The 22841-nt window shown below is 33.9% G+C and overlaps 1 protein-coding gene across 1 annotated transcript in view; it reads left to right on the top strand.

The window, feature by feature from the left end:
- The first annotated feature begins 545 nt into the window (after nt 1–545).
- Nucleotides 546–22841, top strand: part of LOC106711537 (toll-like receptor 6) — an 87201-nt gene continuing 64905 nt past the window's right edge. Inside the window, exon 1 of the mRNA XM_014503877.2 lies at nt 546–4724. Coding sequence (XP_014359363.2) covers nt 865–4707 — 3843 coding nt within the window. The 5' untranslated portion in view covers nt 546–864 and the 3' untranslated portion in view covers nt 4708–4724. The remainder of the gene's footprint in view (nt 4725–22841) is intronic.

The raw sequence follows: 22841 nt of genomic DNA, 5'->3' as shown, positions 1-22841 counted from the left end.
TCATTTCATTAGTTTATTAACAATTGAGTCTATCCACAATGGAGCGGAACAATATTAGAAACACATAATTATGTTAAATCTTGATCGTTCATTTTATCCCACAATGAGATACTTATCTCATAAATTGTAATACACTTGCATTATAATTTATTTAAATGCCTACTTTCATTAACATTATTGAATATTTATATGTAAATTTTGTGACCTAGCTTCCTGGAGTAGCTGATGTCTAAGTTCATTCAAAGCTCATAGAACAGATTGCATTCGGATATTTTAAAGCTCCGTAAAAATAATTTATTGTAATAAGTCGTCGTGAACATTCGCCATTGCTCGGAATATCCCACCCACACCCCTCATCCCGCCGCTCTGACGAGCGTGTATTCCACGCGACTGCAATGCCTCTGCGAGCATTCAGTTTACTTGCCGCAGCGTTGGGAGTCGGTCGCGCCACTCGACGCTTAAACGGTCGAACGATTTCGTAAAGACGCGCTTATCAACACGTATTTTAACAACGAGCTTAAACGAACTTTAATTCGTAAATGAAAATTAATTATCCTACAAGTTTTCATTTAGAACTGTTATCGGGATTGTTGTGCTTCAAGAACTATGAAAAATGTGTTTTGTTTTGTGACATAAATTGGTTATGTTATCGTGAACTACATAAGAACTGTGGTGAATAAACAAATTATGTGCTATAAAATACTAAGGACTATTTAATAAATTGACGACGAAATAAGACATCTAAATTGATGGATATTACACATCCGGCAAGGGGACGCATCACACGAATGCCGACGGAAAAAACATGACACTGAGCTTACCGTGTCTTGTTTTCTTTCTTCTTGATATTTGATTTTTATCACGATGTCTCTCCAGCAAGTGTCTCCAAGAAACGGGCTTTTTGGCCATGTTTTATTTTGGTTTGTTATTGGACTCAACTTTGCAGATCAAAGTTCACTGCCATTAAAATATGAAGCCCCTGATGATTGCCAGTGGTGGCTGAGAGGACCCAACGATGCACATGAAGTTTCCCTAACTTGTAAACTTCGCACGATAAATAGTGAGTTTGATACGACAAACTTTAGTGTTATCCCATCAGAACACACTACGTCATTGAGAATAGAGTGCAACGAAGAGATGATGTACAAGAGCTCCCTAGATGACAGAAGTTTTTCTCATTTAGTGAAATTGCGTGAACTGGTTTTGGATAACTGTAAAATTGGACGATGGCCGCCTGGCGTGCTGTCCGGCCTAAGAGATCTCCGAAATTTAACGATTCGAACGAAAAACACCGAGTGGGCCGCTATGAGCTTAGAGATAGCATCGGAAAGCTTTACAGCTATTCGGCAGTTGGAAAAGCTGGACCTTAGTTTTAATAATATATGGTCATTCCCCGAAAATTTATTTTGCCCACTGACTAATTTAGTATACTTGAACGTATCTGCAAACCGCCTTCAGGATGTAAGCGACTTGGGCTTCAGAGAACGTGCAATACATCAAGCCCTAATAAGTGAACAAGACGAACCATCACCTTCAGCATCTTCTTTATCACGTGCTTCATGTTCCTTAGATATAGAAGTCCTTGATGCTTCTAGTAATCATTTTGTGTTGATGCCAGAAAATGGATTTATGGCTCTACGAAGGTTAAAGGAATTACACATTCACGATAATGAGATTTCAATGGTTGCTGACAAGGCTTTGGCTGGATTAAAACAATTACAAATTATCGACCTGTCTAACAATAAGATTGTCGCCCTACCACAAGATTTATTCAAAGATTGTCGGCCTGGCATAAAAGAAATATACTTGCAGAATAATTCTATAAGTGTTCTTTCACCGAGTCTATTCGCTAACTTGGATCAATTGTTAGCATTGGATTTATCAAACAATCATTTGACAAGTACCTGGATAAATGAGAACACGTTCACTGGTCTTATAAGGATGGTATTGTTAAACTTGTCTAACAATAGATTAACAAAGTTGGATCCAAAAATATTTAAAGACCTTTATACTCTACAAATCTTAAATATCCAACATAACATGTTAGAGAGTATAGCCGCAGACACGTTTGCACCTATGAATAATTTGCACACGCTAATTTTATCTTTTAATAAAATCAATCACATTGATGCTTATGCCTTAAACGGTTTATATGTCCTATCTTTACTATCAATAGATAATAATCATCTTGAAGAACTTCATCCTGAGGCATTTCGCAATACCTCTTCATTACAAGATTTAAATTTAAATGGCAATCGGTTGAAGAGAGTCCCAACTGCACTAAGAAATATGCGACTGCTACGAACTCTCGATCTTGGCGAAAATCAATTAACATCACTGGAAGAACATAGTTTCGTTGGTTTACACAATGTATACGGATTGCGGTTAATTGGAAACAAAATAGAAAATATAAGCAAAGAAGTATTTTCGGATTTACCAACTCTGCAGATTTTAAATTTGGCTCGAAATAAAATAAAACACATCGACACTAATGCCTTTGAAACGTTATCTAATTTACAAGCCATAAGACTGGATGCAAACCACCTAAAAGACATTCAAGGTTTGTTTGTAAATATCCCTTCTTTGTTGTGGTTAAACGTGTCAGATAACCAAATAGAATGGTTTGACTACTCTGTAATCCCAACTGCACTTCAGTGGCTAGATCTTCACAGTAACAATATCAAAGAATTGGGTAATAATTACCGCCTGGATAAAGAGCTGCGTTTACAAACTTTAGACGCGAGCTTTAATAAAATGACGAAAATATTTACTTACTCCGTGCCCAGTAGCGTCGAGCTGCTGTTTCTAAACGATAATCAAATTACGCAAGTTGAAGCTCAAACTTTCGTCGGAAAAACCAATTTAACGAGAGTCGATTTGTATGCAAATCAGATAACTAGTATGGATCTCAATGCGCTTCGGCTAACGCCGGTCGATCCAGGGCGACCCCTGCCCGAATTTTATATTGGCGGAAATCCTTTTCAGTGCGATTGTACAATGGAATGGCTACAGCGAATCAACAAACTCGATCACCTTAGGCAGCACCCTAGGGTAATGGACTTGGAAAGTATTTATTGTAAATTGTTGTATAATAGAGAAAGGACTTATATTCCGCTTATCGAGGCAGAATCATCTCAGTTTTTATGTACATATAAAACTCATTGTTTTACATTATGTCATTGTTGCGATTTTGATGCCTGTGACTGTGAAATGACGTGTCCATCTAACTGTACATGCTACCATGACCAGCCCTGGTCTGCGAACATTGTAGACTGTTCGGCGGCGGGATACGCAGAAATACCTAACAGTATACCTATGGACGCCACCGAACTGTACCTTGACGGTAATAACTTTGGAGGCTTGACAAGCCACGCTTTCATTGGTCGAAAAAATTTGAAAATATTGTATGCCAATAATTCGAACATTGACGCTTTGTACAATAACACGTTTAGCGGACTAAAGCGTTTGACGGTCTTACATTTGGAAAAGAACAACATAAAAGAGTTACTCGGTTTCGAACTATCGCCTCTAGAGAATTTGAGAGAGCTGCATTTGCAGGATAATAAAATACATTACATTGACAATCGAACCTTTATGGAATTGAGGCATTTGGAAGTGTTGCGATTGGAGGGAAATAAAATTTACAGCTTTGCTGTTTGGCAATTTACAATGAATCCTTATTTAGTGGAAATAAGTTTATCACGCAACGCCTGGTCGTGTGACTGCCAATATCTACATAAATTCAGAAATTGGTTTAAGAATAATTTGGGTAAAGTCGAAGACGCTGATAAAATTACGTGCATATTTGATAACGTAACTAATACTATAGGCCCTCTCATGGCAGATTTCAACTCCACCATTTGTACGAGTCACGTCGGAGGAAGTTCTTCGATTATAGAAAATCAAGTTATAAATGATTACCTTCCATTATTGTTAATATCTTTGTGCGTTTTTGTTCTGAGTTCCGCCCTCATATGTGGCTTATTTTATTGGCGGCGAGAGCTACGTGTCTGGGTTTACTACCACTGTGGATTCAGAATGTGTTATAAGAGCACTGCATTCGACGAAGAAGCCGACAAGGACCGTCTATTTGACGCTTATATCAGTTACAGCGTTAAAGACGAGGCGTTTGTTGCTCAGATGTTAGCGCCCGGCCTGGAATCAACCGATCCGAGCTTCCGGCTCTGCCTACACTATCGCGACTTTAACGCCTCAGCCTACGTTGCAGACACAATAATAGAGGCGGTCGAATCGTCGAAAAGAACCATAATAGTGTTATCAAAAAATTTCATTAATAACGAATGGTGCCGGTTTGAATTTAAAACGGCGCTACACGAGGTGTTGAAAGAGAGACGAAGAAGACTGATAATCATATTGCTTGGTGAACTCCCGAACAGGGATATAGATCCTGAGCTTAGACTGTGTTTAAAAGCTAATACGTGTATAGAGTGGGGCGATAGACAATTTTGGCAAAAGTTAAGGTTCGCTATGCCGGACTTGAGGAAGTGTCAATATCATAGGTCAACTGTGAACATTTACGCGTCAGTGTCGCCGGTGGGGGCTGGGCGCGCGCCTGCGCCACCGCCGCCGCCGCCGCCAGGCAAGCTGCCGCCGCTGCTGGGCGAGGCGCTGGCGGTGCCGGCCGGCGTGCACGCGCGCGAGGCCCATGCACACCGCCTGCCGCCGCACGCTCAGCTCTGGGCGTAGCGTATGCTCCAACGCAGGTAATCTTCAGCTCTTACTGCAACGCGCAAGCGTATTAGTCCGAATAAAAGTGATAATAAGTTAAGTTGTTTCATAATCTGTATTTATTTTGTATATTTTTTTTATTTTAAGATCGCATTTATTTGTAAATTAAGTTGCTACTTCTGTTTAATTTATGGATTCGATTCCTTGTTTCTGCGATAAAAATCTAGATGATACGAAACAGACCACTGTAAATATGTTACATCAATTGTTACATGTACGATTGGATCGCTTAAAATATAAAATGCCAAAGTTTTAAACTTTTTAATTATTTGTATAGATGCATTTATAATATCTAGCCTATGAGTATTAATAACAATAAGTTTATGGAGCCTGTAAATATTTTATTGATGTAGATTATTTGATTTTGTAAATATATGTAAATATTGATATGAAAGAAAATATTATCAAATGAAAAATTGAAATATACACATTTTAAAATTTTATTTCTTTTTGTTTTATTTTTTGATTTCCATTTTATTATTTTTAATAACAACATTGTAGGGGTAATTAAATTTTGGAAAACTTTAAAAGTTACCTTCGATAGTAAGTTTATATTTTTTTTAGTTGGCTATTATTTATTAATATATTAGTCAACATTTAATTACATGGGACGAAATTAATTTTGTCACAACTATCTTTACACTGTAATAAACTTCGACTATGCATTTCATCCTATACTTATTATTTTGATACATATAATTGCAAGTTTTTAAAATCCTAAAGATATACACAGACAACATGAAATACATAAACATACCACTGCTCAGAGAATCATAAAAGTTAAAGAAAAATTTAAATAGCTTACTAAACGAAATATTTTACCTTAAAAATTAAATAGAAAAAATTCGCAACGAATGTCCTTTTTGATTATTACTTAATAACTTAAATATAGTATTCCAAACCTAAAAGTACGATCTAAGAATTAACAAAAAAAGATAAAAAGTACTAACGAATAGCCAAGTAATGTCAATACATCAGTTACATACAATTCGCGCAATATTCAGTTGGCATAAATCGACATAGGACGGCGATGGTGGCCGCTCATCAACTCATTAAACTGCTATTATCTGAACGCGGACAAATCAAAACGAAATCAACATCGCTTATTTTTGCCATTCGCACCCTTATCAAAAACGACGTCGACGGGCCAACATAGGAATAATGGGAAAACTTGTTTTTACGAGATCCGCAGCAAAAGCGGAGCGGTCTGTCGTATGATTTTATCGGATTTCTATATATTTACTTTTCGTCTATTTATGAATTGAGATAGATAAGTTATTGGTAAGAGATTAGAAATCTAGCGAGATTCCGGCTGCGGTCGGGAACATGTAGGTATATTCGAAGATCTCACATTCATAGTCGAACTTCAGCAGTTTAAAGATCAAGTTACGATCATTTTATAGACACGTTCATAACTAAAATGACTCGGCTATATTTGTAATCGAAAGTTAAAGGACTTAAGTTTTATTCTCTCAAATTAAAAAGGAATTGGTAATTAAGACACTGAAATCCTTTTAGAAAACATAAATACAAGTATGTGAAACTAAAACCTTTATAAGCATACCTACTTTACGAAATTATGTAGTTTATAAAATTAAATTTATTACTTAACTAGTTGTCGCCCGCGACTCCGTCTGGGCGCAATTAATAAAAACTTGATTAGAAGCCTATGTTCTACAACTGTGCCAAATTTCATAAAGATCCGTTGGGCTATTCCGGTGATACCTTGAAACAAACATACATCCATCTAAACATTGGCATTTATAATGTTAGTATGATTATTGAAATGTTCAATATCACCCGTTATCTTATTAAAGTGTTTATAAAGTATTTTTTTATTTCAACCTCTCAGATTATACTAGGGCATTAAATAAGATTTAAGTCATAAAGTTGATTGTCCAAAAAAGCAAAACGAAAAGAACCTACTTTACCAATGAAAGTGGATCTTCAAAATTAGATTTAAAAATATTTCTACAAAATGTTTACTGAAGAATTAGGTAACTTGTATTTAAAAAAAGATCTGGGTTTTGTGAGAATTTAGCTTAATGGATTCTGGGTAGAATTTAGATTAGATTTTAAATATGAAATATAGTTCTTAAAAGCAAACAAGCAAAAGGTTTATAAGCTATCCAAATTCCATGGCTACTTACAAATTAGGCCATAGTTGTTTAATTCGATCTATAATAGAAGCCGTAAGATCAAGGTCTCGTCCCACTGGAAGTAATTTGATAATGATCCGTTAAAATATGTCAACCAGCAGACAGTGCCATACATTGATCGGACAAACCTCACAGGGTTGAAGTTGATGCAGGGAAATGACATGTAATTATTAAGTAAATAAACATTAAACGTGGATTATCTCAGTTTTAGGCAATAATTTATACAAGCGTGAACATTACCACGGAAAGGACGAGAACGGGATAATGGAATTAGTTTTATAATTTAACTTACTTTATAGTTTTAAAAGGGATGGAAACGCAGATAGCATTATCTGGAATAAAATTTAGTTTTCAACGTTTGTATGTTTGAATAGTAATTACTGAGCCGCAAGCATTTGCTAAACTTTGGAATTTAGTAATCGACGGTCGGATTTTAAATGTCCTTTGTAAATTCGTGAATAATTAGCACTTAGTTTTAGTTAGTAATTTTACAGGCTACCCTTTTGATCCTATTGAATATTAAGTTTTAATTTAGTTTCGTATGTATTCAGTAAATTTATTTGTGAATTTTAAATCTTAAATGTGAACATTAAATTTAAATTTGATTTAGTGACTAACTACTATGAGGATTTCTATTTAAATTATAACACAATACATAAAGTATTTCACTAAATATTACAACATTATTGGTTGAATAGACTTATTTACTGTTTTTAACATTAAAGTCAAGTTAACTAGATTTTCTCAACACCAATTATAATCTGTATCTTGCTAATTATCTGACTAAAACTTAGTGAAAATCAAATATGAAGAATGATGATTTTTAATATAATACATTTAATCATTATTTAATTGAGGATAAAACCAGCATGGATTACAAAAGGTTTAAGGTTAAGGTTTGCTTAGGCTTCTGAACACTGACTAGATTAACAAAAGAGCCATCTGCTGGAAAACGCCATATGTCACGACAAAGGCCGCATGCGCAATTTAATAGCATCCTAATCTAAAAGCATCGGGTCTCTTTGAATGCCGTCGTATAAATACACATTAACGTTGAAAAAAAGGCATATTGTCATTCGATAATCCTTTACGTTCTCTTGAGATGTCACCGAGAAGATCAGCTTTCGCCTAGCCAACGGTATTGGGTTTGCGTAACACGATACAAATAGTTTAAGATACATATTGTTGTAAACTGTACCTTAATACTTATGTTTAAGGATTATTTTATATTAAACTAAATAAAAATGTCGACCACAGACCACAAAACAAGGACAATCGATGACAAAAGCGACGTAGATAATGTCCCATCCCTTAATCACATGCACCGTTGCTCTCGAAAAATATTTAGTAGTCCCAATAGAGAATCATTCGAACGCATCTATTTGTTCACAATTCTATTAGAAGGAACACAGCTTTATTTACGTATTTACAACTGGCCAACAACATTTTTTCCAATACAAAATTTGTTGTTGTAATGTAACCTCGTCTCGGATTATAAACAGACTAAATTTGAATACAAAGAATGTTGTACGACGCTTCTCAGTAATGCACAGATTATGTTACTGTTAGTTTCAATTAAGTTTTCGTGTCTTGTTTTGTTTTTTAATGTCATTAGTTTAACTGAATCTTCTGAAGAATGTGGAGTCAACGTTAGAATTTTCGGTGAGCATTAAATAGCTCGGGGACCGTCATTATGGCGGGTTCATTTCTGTTATAGTTTCCTAACGTAAGAGTTAAGCTTAGTTTGGCATCTGTCTAATAATAAATGTCTCTTAGTTTGGTATACGATCTCTTTTACCCCTTCCCAACACTGAAGTTTTAAGTACTTGCTTGGAAATATGTGATGTACTTAATTACTAGTTAAGTTCAGTGCAGTTTTCAGTGGATTTCTCTGAAAAATCAAGTCAGTACTTGATAACATGTGGATTAATGTTACACTTGTGGAGTTTAGGCATTATCAAATCAGACCCCGCCAATCACAACATCCCTAGGGAATGTCTTGAACTCCATTTGTAATAAACTCAAGTTTATGAATAGCATATTAGTAGGGGCCTATCCCAAAGGTACGAGTATTCGTTTCTGATAGCCTAAAGACTAAAGGCAGATTTCAGATCTGAGTGCCAATAATTGACTATCAAACTTGATTTATAGCTTTCTCAATGCCTTGACGTAGATAGTAGGATGAAATATAGACGGTCACATTTTGCTAAAGCCTACGAAATTAACTTTATTTACATAATAATTAGTTTATTCTTTTGTCTTGGTGACTAGGAGTTTTATTCATAGTAAAAAACTATTTATTTCCGAACTGAATTCATCACTGTTAGTACACTGAATTTAATTTTTATTAACAACGATCCTTTGTTATAATAACAATTGCGAATTTGATCGCTAAAATTTTATTCAAATAGAAAACAATCACATAGTTTTTATTTTATTTTGGTTTTGATCACAATTTTATTTGAATGAAAAACACGAAATAATGTTCAATGTTGGTTCGATAATTGATTTTGTTAAAGTAAAAAAAAAAAAATAGAAATGCTAATCGCACAGTTTATTCTATTTTTTACTCTGACTATCATAGCACCGAACTTTACAGCAATCATAAAAATATTTCATAAAGCATTATGACCACTAGAAAAATTTAATTTCTGTTATTCTGTTGGATAGTAAAAAATAGCTAAGTTTTATGCTAAAATGTAGTTAAAATTTTACAACTAAATATTCTATAAGTACAACTTGTAACGTTATCTAAATTGAATTATAAATCCAAAAAAGTTATTCAAGAGTGTGCATGAAAATATAAACTTCAATATCTCCATGAGTTCACAGCGACTATTTTAGAACTATAAATCTCACAGAGTTGGCATCGAATCGAACACTGCCTATAAGGTGACCATATATTCTGCGTCTGACTACAATTCAAGATTACGAGCGCTCGTCTATAACGGCAGTACAATGACCTGAATATATGCCGAAAATAACACGAAAATAATATTAAGAAAAGAAACCAGTCATTTCTAGTGGCCGTGTTGACATCTGCTAGATCATTAGCGCATTTACGGAATGAAATTAAAAAAAAAAAACTTCAACAGGGCGACGACAAAATCTCATTAATTTTAGTTTGTCATAGTTCTACTAATTTGTAAAATTTACAGCGGCGTACTAATGGCACTGTATCCGGCTACATATCACCGCAATATTGAATCCCTTTGAGTTTTTGTAGCAGTTACGAGATCTGTGAACGTATTTATGTGTCGCTTAACAGCAATGAACGTAGGGGGGCGACCATCAAAACGCCATCAATTTTAATCAAATTTAAACGTGCATGTAAAATAGTTAAATTATAAAATGCACGTTGAAAGAAGTAACTAAACAGAAACCGGAAGTGGGAGTTTTGCCAATTTACGCAAACGATTTTCTTGTTCTTTCCAATAATATACCGTACCATTTAAATCTAATCTCTAGCTGTATTCATTTAGACATCTGGGATTTGGATTTATACTGATACAAAAACACTACCACTAGTAACTGTATAGTAGAAATCACCCATTTGACATCATTGTGGCACACCTCGCTATCTCCACATTTACACAAATATACAAGATTTTATTTTTATCATTATTTTTCGATAGAGATAAGGTTTACACGACAAAGTTTTTTGTAAGGTTGACTAGGTGATAAATATTTGCATCGAAATTGTATATAGATAAAGATCATTGCAATGAATTACTCTTTGAGCTATAAAAAATAATTAATCGGCTTATTATTTAAATTTATACATTATATTGCTTGTAGGATATGTTACATGTCATGTTTCGTTGGATATTATATACTTAATTTTAAAATAAAATGTCATTACCAAATAATTAAAAAGAAATCAATGAGCGTAATACTTTGATAAAATTCTACAAATTACGACTTAATTATTCATAAAATAAATCTCAGTTTGTTTTTGCAAATAATTTTAATATAAATTTAAGTAAATAAAGTAAATCAAAATAACATTACCGTAATTCTATACCTATAATAATTTATATCAATAAACAACACTATTAACTAAATACAATAATTTGATTTTTTGTCGTTACATAAAACAGAATAAAGGAATTGATGTTAAATTAGTTAGTGAACAAATTAACGAGAAAAATATATCCAATAATAGACTAAATAACTTGATTAATTTTCCTTGTTTAGCATGTTGGTTCATAACAAAGCGAACCTATGAGGGTATGAGTAGTTCCCTATAACCTATTATTAAACTAGTGCTAAAAGCTAGGGGCCGCATAAAACAATACTTCGCTACGACCAAAGTTTTATGCCATAGTTATATAGAATTCATTGAGCACTAAATCAATGTATGATTGTTTTATTACAGAAATGTTGAGAATGAATGGCGCTGTTGAAAAATATAATTTGTTGTTTATAAAATCTAAAAATAAAATTGGTTACTCGGTTATTTATGCATCATTTCTAAGACAAATGATGATTATTAATGTGATTGCGTATAATATCTATTGCGAATGGGCGTAGGCAAAAGTCAGAACTGCGTATTTATATACTAAAATCGGATTATAACATGTAACAATGTTTTTCATCATTTCGTTTAAGTAAATAGTAATATAGTATAGTATAGTATGAGCTTAAATAACAAAAGAGTAACAAATAATAGAACAATCCCTTCCGATCTCGGCTGCGGCGCTAACAATATTTACTGCCGACACTAGAAACGATTCGGCACCTGGTGTTTTAATGTGTCAAGTAAATTTCGTTGTGATCATAAATACGAAGCAATAGTATTCCCTCGTAACGCCCGAGGTCAAATTTAATTATCATGTAGACGATGAATGTTAAACGAAGAACGAACGCCTACAGTAACGAATAAATCAGCCAGCTTATTCGGCCATGCCGGCCCATATTTCAACAGCCATCTTAAACAATGGTTAAAATAATGGCGTCCATGCTCAAAAATAATTATTTGGATTCGATTTGAATAAATCAAGGCATAAAATTAGAGACTACTATTAAGCTTGATTTAGATGACAGGTCATTTGTTACAGACAAATTACGTATAATATTTGAATATTGAGAAAAAATATCTAATGTGTTTTTAAATTACAACTGCCCGTTTTTGACACCTAAAATTAATAGATGGCCAAATTATAAAAATACTGAATTTATTAAAAAGTCCAAATTAAATTGTCCAATTACTTGGAAATAAAAATGTAATATAAGAATTAAAGACACTGAGGATACTAATTAATGTAAACTTAATTATATTAATTAACACTGGAATAATAAATAAAATCGTAGGTTTATAATCAGGATAGAACAGTATCGCATCTAACAATCTCGAAATCGAAAGCGAAGGAATAGATAAAGATTTCTCTGAAAAAGAATCGGAAAGGAAGCGAGTAACTATTCTTTTATTTTACCAAGGCATGGTAATTAAGCGGGCGAAGCTGTTAGACCCATCGTAGTGGCTTCTAAACGAGGCTCCGTCTGACATAAAGACACAGGGAATGGTGCTGTGATTCGCAGAGAGAATTTTATTTATTCAGTTACATCTAGAGGTGGCTTCTTACTAAATGTCTTTGAGGTGAATGATCTTGGTTTGTCACCGCATGGACTCTTCATGTTTTACCGTTGTGAGTTTTATGTATATAACTGTTATGATTTTATTACAACATTTAAAAGAATTTGATGTTTTCTCTGTTCGTGTGAACTTCGTATTCAAAAATCGTGTAAACTCAAGTGGGAAGACAGAGCTACCTAATTTTTACCCTTACAGAAATAATTTACGAAACATGTTTGCTATTCATTTTCTGTTTAACTTTACCTCATCAAGATACTCATTCATATTCAAAATAATGATATTTTATATTGAGTGAAATTAAAGTACCTATACAATTCACATTTTATACTTACTTACGGACAAGACAATTAAGATAAAAAAGTTTTATTTGTAAAAATCAGACGCTTCTAGAGTTGTTTGTCTTCGCTTTGATCCTTCGGGACTCCAAGCGTATAAGGATTAGGAATTCGTGCGGATTTGCTTAAAGGGGAAGACGAGAGAAAATTGGGAATTGTTTCCTCTGCCACACATTGAGCAAAGCCCCCTCGTATGAAACGTAATGTTTGCTGACGTAGGCACGCTTAATGAAATTCTGTTAGTCTTTATTTTCCGTGTTCTTTCGCATTTATTTATTTTTTTATTTCGCAATTAGGATCGCATTCGGTTATACGTTCAACTTTTACTCCAGTTTCGAGCGTCGTGTCGCATTTCGTCCTTAATTAAATCCGGTATTCTGAGTTTATTGCTTTCGGTTCATTGTATACGATTTACGCCTAGTGAAGGCTTCTAATGTGATTAAAACGACTGGCAGTAATAATAAACATTTTATTGGGGCATTACATACGCCGTGAGATGTATCTCTATAGTAAACTATATCAGGTTATGGCCGGAACATCGCGTCGCTCCTAATCAACTTTGTTTTATTGTAACTCGGTAAGAAGATCGGGCCTAGAACAACTAATGGGATTTATTTCGGAGTAAACTTTTGTTCTTTAATAGAATTGAATTAAAGACAAATCTCATCTGTTTTTTTCAAATTGAACTAAATATAAATTTGAATTGAAATTCTATTAACATAATTGTAAGTTGAACCTTAGGAGATGAAATATGTTTAACAGTTCATAATTTAAGGTACACATAAAATCCAAAACCTGAATGAAAATAGTTCTCTCACTATTAAATTATTTTCGCCGTTATGCAAAAAACAAGACAGCACATTTGGCCTTATCTTATATATCTTTTTTTCTATCTTTTCTATCTTTATATCTTGGTTTCCTATACAATGTGATAAAATACCAGTATCTCTGTGAGACTACAATGGTCGTTGTAAATTTCAAACATAAAATATTATGTCAAAACTATCTACAGTAATCAGAATGTATTCTGGAAGTGAAATGTGACTTAACTGTGTTACGAAGCCTTGGTATCGAAAAATAACATTCCCAGGATTGTCTCGGATGTTGTTGCAATGTAACTTTTTCTCCTACAGTCAAACTTGGATAAGTGAGAGTCCAAGGGATCTCGATAATTTTCTCGCTTATAGAGGTTTTTCTTCAACCCGAGTTTCTTGCTTTTGGAGGTCTTCTGTCAGGATCGACTCTCGCTTTTAGAGGTTTCTCGTGTATCCAGATTCGACTATATATGACATCTGCATTCATTCTCGAGTGAGTCATTTTCGAGAAAAGTAAAGCGCTATATTACATTTAGTTGATTTTTTTTTTTTCAAAAGCAAGAAGAAATTTTCAAATATGTAGCAATCGTTTCGAGTACTAATAACAAAGCTATGGATAGGATAAAATATATTATAAAAAACACTTAACATGCTTTAAACTGACGAAACCAATTACTTACATATTTTTCTAGTAAGTATTACAAAGTATTCAATTTCTGTTCCATTCCTTTTGAGGATACTTTTTCTTTCTCTATATTTCAGTTATTTGTTACTTTGACACCAAACGAAGTGTTGAAATTGGACCAATTTGCGCTCAAGTGAAGCACAAAGAGCGAGTTTAATCTGCTTTACATTTTTATTAAACTGAAAAAAAAAAGAATGTTTTTCTCACCATTTTCGTTATATCTGGGTATTCACTTCTATATTCATACTCCTCAAGAAAACATATTATCATTAAGCGCTAATTCACGGCGTTAAACTTTAAAACCGCTTTAAATCACTCTTGTTATGTTCGCCCAGCGCTCAAAATGCAACACTGCGCGATAAAAAAGTGTCACGTTTTTAAAGCGCTGCCATATGACCATATTTGAAATGCATTTGTTCTATTTGAACGCTTTTTTATCGCGCGTTAAATGCCCGTGCGAAAGACTAAGGAAAAATCCTTATAGATTTAGCTTTTTATTTCCAGCCTAACTAAATCCTTAATAATAAAAAGATCGAACTTCTTACGTCAATAAAACACCGATCTTCATGTTAAACATTAGCTTAGTTCATTTCACTTAAGACTAACAAACCGTAGTTCAATAATGTTAGTAAATATTTTTGATTTGGTTGCTATTCTACAAGTTAATAAAATGCAGGTATGATATTGGTAACAATATTTTCTTACTTTCATCTTTTGTTTACTTTGAAACTTAACAACCATTGTAAACTTTGTCATTGTTTTGACAAACAAAAACATAATTCGGTCGAGCATGGGACAGAGCATTATGTAGACATATTGTATAAGTTAGATTTCACTTTCGTCCTTGAAGAATAAATAAGTTTCCGTTGGGTAGCCCATCGTCATACTTTCGATACGACAAAGGAACGGTCATAAACGAAAGTTTAGGTTTACTATATTAATATTTATTGCTCTCAATGTATACGAAACACTTTCCTTACCGAGTTATAAATCGTTTTATGCCGGCCACCCGTTAAATGGCATAACAAGAGGATTTTATGATACATTCTCTTCAATAGGAAAAAACGCCATCTATATATTAGGTCCTTACATATGAAATTGGCGTTTTGTATGGGAGGAACAAAAAGTCGAATATTTTTTAATATGATATATTTAATTAATCAAAGTATGAACCATTATTTTCTATGCACTTTTGCCATCTCATAGGTAGTTCATTGATCCCTTTACTAAAAAAACCAGTCGGACGGGAATCAATAAAATCTTTGAAGGCGATTTGGACTGCCCCATCGGAGTTGAATTTTTTCCCTTGCAAGAAGTTATCCAAATTTCGAAAAAAATGGTAATCTGTTGGAGCAAGGTCCGGGGAGTACGGAGGATGTCTTAGACTTTCCAATTGAAGCTCTTCTAATTTAGTAGCCGTCTGTTGCGCAGTGTGTGGTCTAGCGTTGTCGCGAAGCAGCAGTGGCGTGGAGCGATTGACCAGCCTAGGTTGTTTAGCCGCTAGCTTTTCCATCATGGTTTGCAATTGCTGACAATAGACATCAGCCGTAATAGTCTGGCCAGATTTGAGAAAACTGTAATGAACAATACCGGCACTAGTCCACCAAAAGCTTATAAGTAACTTTTTGGGGTTAATTTTCGCTTGAGGCAGGATTTGGCTGGCTGGACAGGATCCAACCATTGCGCTGATCGCTTCCGATTATCGTAAAGAACCCATTTTTCATCACAGGTAATGATTCGGTTTAAAATACCTTCATTATTGTGCCGGTTTAGTAATGTAACGCAACAGTCGACGCGCGTTTGCCGGTTTGCTTCAGTCAATTCGTGAGGTACCCACCTTTCAAGCTTTTTAATCTTCCCAATTTGTTTCAAGTGAATTAAAACAGTTTTATCACTAACATCGCAGCCTGCAGCTAACTCGGACGTGGTTTGCGATGGATCCGCTTCCACAATAGCCTTCAACTCTTCATTATCAACTTGAGTCTCAGGCCGTCCAAGGGGCTTGTTCTGCAGATCGAAATTTCCAGAACGAAAACGTTGGAACCAAAAACGAACTGTGTTTTCTTTTGCAACACGACCGCCATACACATCATTCACCCTTCGAGTCGTTTCCGCAGCACTAGTGCCACGACGGAACTCGTACTCGTAAATAATGCGATATTTTAAGTTTTCCATTTTGTAAAATGAGTGACGCAAACAGAAAAAAACAGAAGAAAAAAAACAAATAAATGACGGTCATCGAACCACAAATACATGAGTCTATAGCTGTACAAATTTGAATTTGGAATTCCTTACCAAAGAGGAGAAATTCGTGATTAAAGTGGTCAGTACGAAAAACGCCAATTTCATATGTAAGGACCTAATATTTCATTGGGTCATCACTTTATATTGTAATGTTTTTTAACTTATTAGTTATGAGTTAATTTTCAGTTTTTTTTTTAAAAACAAACAAAAAAAGTTGCGTAATGTTTTCCTATTGTATATATTTACTCCGAGCAGACCAGGTTATGGCCCTAAGATATACCTAATGATGAGATACTTCTTATAACGAAGACATGGGACGGGGAAGTGAATTTGACGGGTCAAGGGGATGCATAGGAAGAGGATATAACCTCTTTAGTTTAATCTTGCATCTTGCTATCTTGCATCTTGCTATCTTGCATACAATTTAAGATCGAAGGGATCAAAATGTTTTGTTAAGTTGCGACTTGAAATCTCTACCTCATCATTAAATGTTTTATGTTTCGTAAAATATGAAAGCACCCTTTTGTATTTCGATTCCGGGCTTAGCGAAAACAGATATTTCAGTAATTACGACAATTGTGCGTATTATTTTACACTTTACTGAAGTATTCCTCCCCCTCGAAGTAGAATCATAAAGCGAAAAGTGTACAAAAGATTACATTTTCCGAACCTCTAATGGGAGGACATTATCCAAAATCCGTTTTGCACGGATAAAATTTACTCGCGATTTTTCTGTCGAAGCACGAACTTACCTTTATGTACACTTTATGTATTTCGCAGCAAAATTTTATCGGCCAACTGTTAAATAGGTTCCTTAATGTGCGTATTTTTATCATCTTAATGTATAAAATGTAATTTTGATCAGTTATGAAACATATATGAGCGTCGTTGACATAACAGATTACAAAGAAAGAAGCACTGCGTAAAAAAAGAATAAAATTGACATAATTTTCACAATTTTCACTAAGTGATACTAATATTCATTTTCGGCATCAGTCTTTTTACTTTGCTTAGGAATAGCCTAATAATTAACAGTGCTTGTTTCTTTCTGAATGCTAGGTTTTCCTTAATTCTCATAACTCACGAGAATTTTGTTTGGAGTAAAAATTATTAATGTCTATAATTTTCTAGAATATCAAATAATGAACAAAACAAGTACTCAAGATATAATCGTTAGAGCAAGTGAAGCCTGAAGGGTGTAATATTTTTATATTCGGAATTGCAATACCGGAGCGCGGCACAAATGATGCATGTTATGGAAGCTAGTTTATAAAAAAGTAAAATAAGAGGATAGTGGGAGCTATTACACGCTTTACATCGTAAATAATCGTCTTAGTGCGGTAAATAAATAAGTGTATAGTGTCGGTTCGTGCGGGCCTGCTATCTGATCGGGGGCTGGGACGCGCCTGAGCCGGGAAAATGCTGTTCAAGTGAGCAGATAGTGTTTAATGTAGGAGCAACATAAGTTTTGCGGCGCGTTAAAAGATAATGAGTAGGGATATAAGAAAGAATGCTGCGTATTTTCTTCACCGACCGACATTACTTTCTTATCTCGAGCACTAGATAGAGTTACGCGGTTGCGATGTTTGAAATAATATACGACTGAAACCTTTAAGATACGTAGAGATTGGTTTATAGGACATAGCAGCATTTAGCAACAACTCTCCCGATGTAGAATGATCACCGCTTACCGGAAACTATTCCGTGAAACATTTCTGTGACGAAGCTGCGTATTTTGTACCTTATTAGGACTTGTATAGTAAAACCAAAAATCAAAAAATGTTGCTATGATTGCATTTTAATGTAAATAATTGTTAACAAATTAATTTGTAAAAAGGTTTATTCTTACGGCTTATGTACCGAAAACTTGAAAATTTAAAAATTTATCTTTCCATTCCAAAGATGGATTCAACTTGTTAAAGGTCAAAGGAGTTTAGTCGATTATAAAGTACTTGGAGATTGAGTTTGGAACGTTTACGGCTGGCACAGGAGAGCATGATTTTCCGATACTTTTCTACGTTACTTAAGTTGACTCGAATTCTATAGGGAAAATATTTCAAGTCAAACTTTAGATTCGCCTTGGAAAGTTACAATTTTCAAGGCCTGTTTTCGTAGCAAATTTATAAGTAGAAGTGACTGATTGAAACAATTTAAAAAATGTTCCTGTAAGCGAAAGCCACATTGGACTTTATCTCTGCAACAGTAGAATAAAGAAATGTTAAAATTACATTTTATATTGCTTTAATATGAAATTCACTTTGAAGTTAAGACTGCTCTAATTAATTACAAAATCGTTAATATTTTTTTATGTAAAGCAAACACTTAATAGTTCTCACGTTCAAAATATTGTTTTTCAATTATGTTTTTGAACTTTGAATCAACGATATTACTTACTTTATTTTTATATTCGCACAAATTGTAATACGATTCCAAGCAATCAATTTATAAAATTAATTTGTGCGGAATAAGGACGCCAAATAAATAAAGTTAGGCATTCCCATGATTACGCCATCAAAACAAGTTACCGGAGAATTTGCGGAATAACAATTAGAATGTTCGTATATTGATGGCCATTAAGTTAATTGGAGATCGTGCGGTTAGACTTCTAAGTTACCACTTAACGCGAAGTGTCTATTAATACAATCAGCGGATGAATATTGTATTCAATATATATCTCGAATATTGTCTCAAGTAATTAGGAGTGCTCTGAGTGTTGATAAAGTGTCTGTACAGCGTTAGAAATGTTTTAATAATGTATCTGTTACTTGGAAGCAGTAACAGTTCAGTATATCTGTTAGGAAATCAGATACAAGCTCGTGTGCGCTAGTCAACTTTACTTATAGAAGTATTAAAAATTAATGATACTACTTGATTATGTAATCAGTTGCATTCTTTATTATTATAATGAAATTTATAAAGTGTTTTCAATTTATTTTTAACACTCTAGTTTATGGAATCATCAAAATCCATTTTCTAGCTTTATTTTTCCATTTGTTGACTTACGTAATACCAATAAATCATTCATATGTATATGATAATGTATTCATATTAAAAATATACTTTATGGTCATGAACAAAATAAAAACGTCACGTTCAATTTATCTTATCATCAAGTTGTCTCCTAAAGAAAATAGAAATAGCTTAAGGTAAACTTTATTTAACACAAAAACAAATCCAGGCAAATAAAGTGTGGCGAATAGAAGAGAAAAAGAAAATCCGCTACACTTTATTGTAAAGGAAAGAAAGCAAACATGGAAGACGAATCACGCGGGGGCAAACAAATCTAACAGAAACGCTTCGTAGCAGTTTGCGCTAGAAAGCGAACGCGATGTAATCTCGGTTCTTGCGATTGAGAGAGCGTACTCGGGTGCTATGCATCACCTGGCTTCCGTTGCAGCGACGATCTTGATTTCTTTCCTAATGTACCTCCCACGTCCCTACACGTGAGTGATGCCGCCACAACTATTTGACCTCCACATCTATCCACTCTTAAATCAAAACAATTTATAAAGCAACAAAGACACTTCAGAGCTCTTCCTTTTCTGGCTGACATATACTCGAAGATATCCTCTCTTAAGATATTTGACATTTCGTCGATAATACGAGTATATCCAACCGTTCATTTAACACCTACGCATGCTACTGAATATCGTTTCCCGATTTCTCCGTTACAGACACATTTATTGTTACTTTGTCTATATAATAATAATAGAATACTTATTAGCTATCCAATGTGATACGTGTTTCTTCGTATTACCATTTAACACCTCACACCAGAGAATTTGAAAGAGAGAGCTAGTTATTATTTTACTACTAGCTGTGGTACACGACTCCGTGTTCTTCCGCCTATGTGTTCTTCCAGACTATTGTCTATATCAATGCCGAATATTATATTCATCCAGATTCGTTGAGCCGTTCTGGAGATATCTCCTAACAAACATCCCTCCATCCATCCATTCATTCGCATTTATATTATTAGTAAAATTAGTAAGATTTTGAGAGGGGATTTACAAAATTTGTCTTAATCTTTATTGGTTTACGTATTATTCATTAAAACAAGACGCCTGTTAGCTGCTGTTACTTATTACTATACTATAGAAAAAAAGCTTCTTTTATCAATAAGAAACTGAAATACGACCTAAGGGAGAAAATTTTCCTTTATTTTTTCCAAGGATCAGTATAAGGGTCGCATACAAAGCTGTCAACGTAAGGAAAATTTCTGCTAGGAATTTTTATTACTTTATTACAGTATATAACTACATGAATATTTTTATATCTTTATGGTTTATTTTTTAAATGATTGTATAAAATATTAATAGTCATTTTTCACCATCAATTGAATTTTATGGCAATAGGTACTTAAATATATCCGGATGTTTAAATTTCAACCGACAGTATTAATAACCTTTATATTACGTTAATATTATTCGTATTCCCATAACACACATTCGACTACAAGGGAATGGTTTTATGTTTCCTCGCAAATGTAGGCTTCAGTCTAACACCGCTGCCAATAGTTCGTAGCCAACTCAACCGATATTATAGTACACCATTTGGCAACTAACTCAGACACCCTGCATATAATAAAAAATATATTTAAGCATACTATCCTATGTAATATTCCCAATAAAATACGTACAGTCGCGGACGTTTATTTCCAACCCATACTTGAGTAATGTAATTCACATTGGAATTAAATAGAAACTTTACTAGCAAACAAATGTGCTAAATTATAATCCTTATTTCGTTAGTTTGATGTACGATGTAAGAATATTTTCATAAGTGGGAAGCGAATTTAATTCTTTGACAATACAGTTCCCGAACTAAAGGGGGAATAAGATTTTGCATCGAGTTCACTTTGTTAGAGGAAAAAAGGGCTCTACGAGTTCCGTATTGAATTTCAATAGTAAGCCCCCCCCCCCCTTCTCCGTGAGTTAATAACTTCGGAAAACTTGAGCAACTGCCGAAGTTTGTTTCTTATGATTTTACATATATATTACCATTTTGCAGGTTTTGCGATCTGTATTATTAATTATTTCGGATACTGGGAAAACTTTGAAAACCGATACTTTTAAAATGATAAGGATACAAATATATTTATAAAGAATGGTGTGAAAACCGAGAATTTCTTTTCTCTAAAGTCATACAATTTAATGAGCAGTTCCTTAAAACATACCGTTATTATAGTAACGTTACATCAACACGATAAGACCTTTGTTTTTGGAAATTTCAACTGAGGTATCATAAATAATCTTTTCGAAAAAATTTCAGTAAAAAAAAATACACGAAATCATTTATCAAAGTCTTTGAGCCGAAAACTTCGTAGTTAAGCTAGAGGCATTAAACGTTCCCCTGTAACGAGATAATAAATATAATCGAATATACGCAGGTACTCGACGCGTCCTTTCGCATGGTCGGGCATATTTACATTTTTTTTCTCAATTCATTGCGGCCCGACATGTTTTGGTGGATGGATGAGCCGGCGCTGACATTTTGTGACATTAAGCTCCATTGGCTTTGAATGTGTACTACACCGAAGCAACCCGCTCTTTTTTAAATAGATAAGCAAATGAATTGGAAGACCTTTGTTAACAATACGGTCGTATTTAAAACGGTATCGAGATTCGTAAAGAGAGATAATACTCATAAAGTTATGCGTTATTTTATAATTATTGAATTATGATTAAAATAGATTCCAGAGCACAACTAGATTAGATTTGGTACGAATTTTTATAGACAAGTCAGTCTTTTTTTTATAAATTCTTGATAATTTGCGACGGTCATTTCTTAATTTGACCTTATACCTACCTACTAACCTAACCTTACCAAAGGTACTAATACCTTTTATGTCGTTTGTAATAAACCTGAAATCTATGTTTTTTTTTACAAATATTTTAAATTAAATAACTTTAATTTTACAATAGCCACGCAATCATATCACAATAATGTGTATTCTGTAATTGGGGGAAATAATATTTTATAATTAATGCTGTAACATGTTGTTAAAATGAATAAACTAATTAAAACGTGACAAAACAACAACAAACTCCTTGTTTGAAATGTGCAATAAATGTTTAATTCAAAACGAATTTCATGATACTAATTAAACACATCTTAACGTTCCCTGCGTAAAGGGATTGTAAAGTATTTCGACAGCTAAACCTCCGGTCTTATTAAACAAGTCTGTGGAGTGAAAAATTAATTAAAATTTAAGCCTTTCCCTTTCCCTACGCCCCAGTCGGAGAATAAAAGGCCTAC

The sequence above is a fragment of the Papilio machaon genome, chromosome 11 (genome assembly GCF_912999745.1).
Source record: "Papilio machaon chromosome 11, ilPapMach1.1, whole genome shotgun sequence".
Taxonomy (NCBI): Eukaryota; Metazoa; Arthropoda; class Insecta; order Lepidoptera; family Papilionidae; genus Papilio; species Papilio machaon.
The sequence above is the reverse complement of the archived record's forward strand: the minus strand, read 5'-3'. Positions and strand labels throughout refer to the sequence as shown.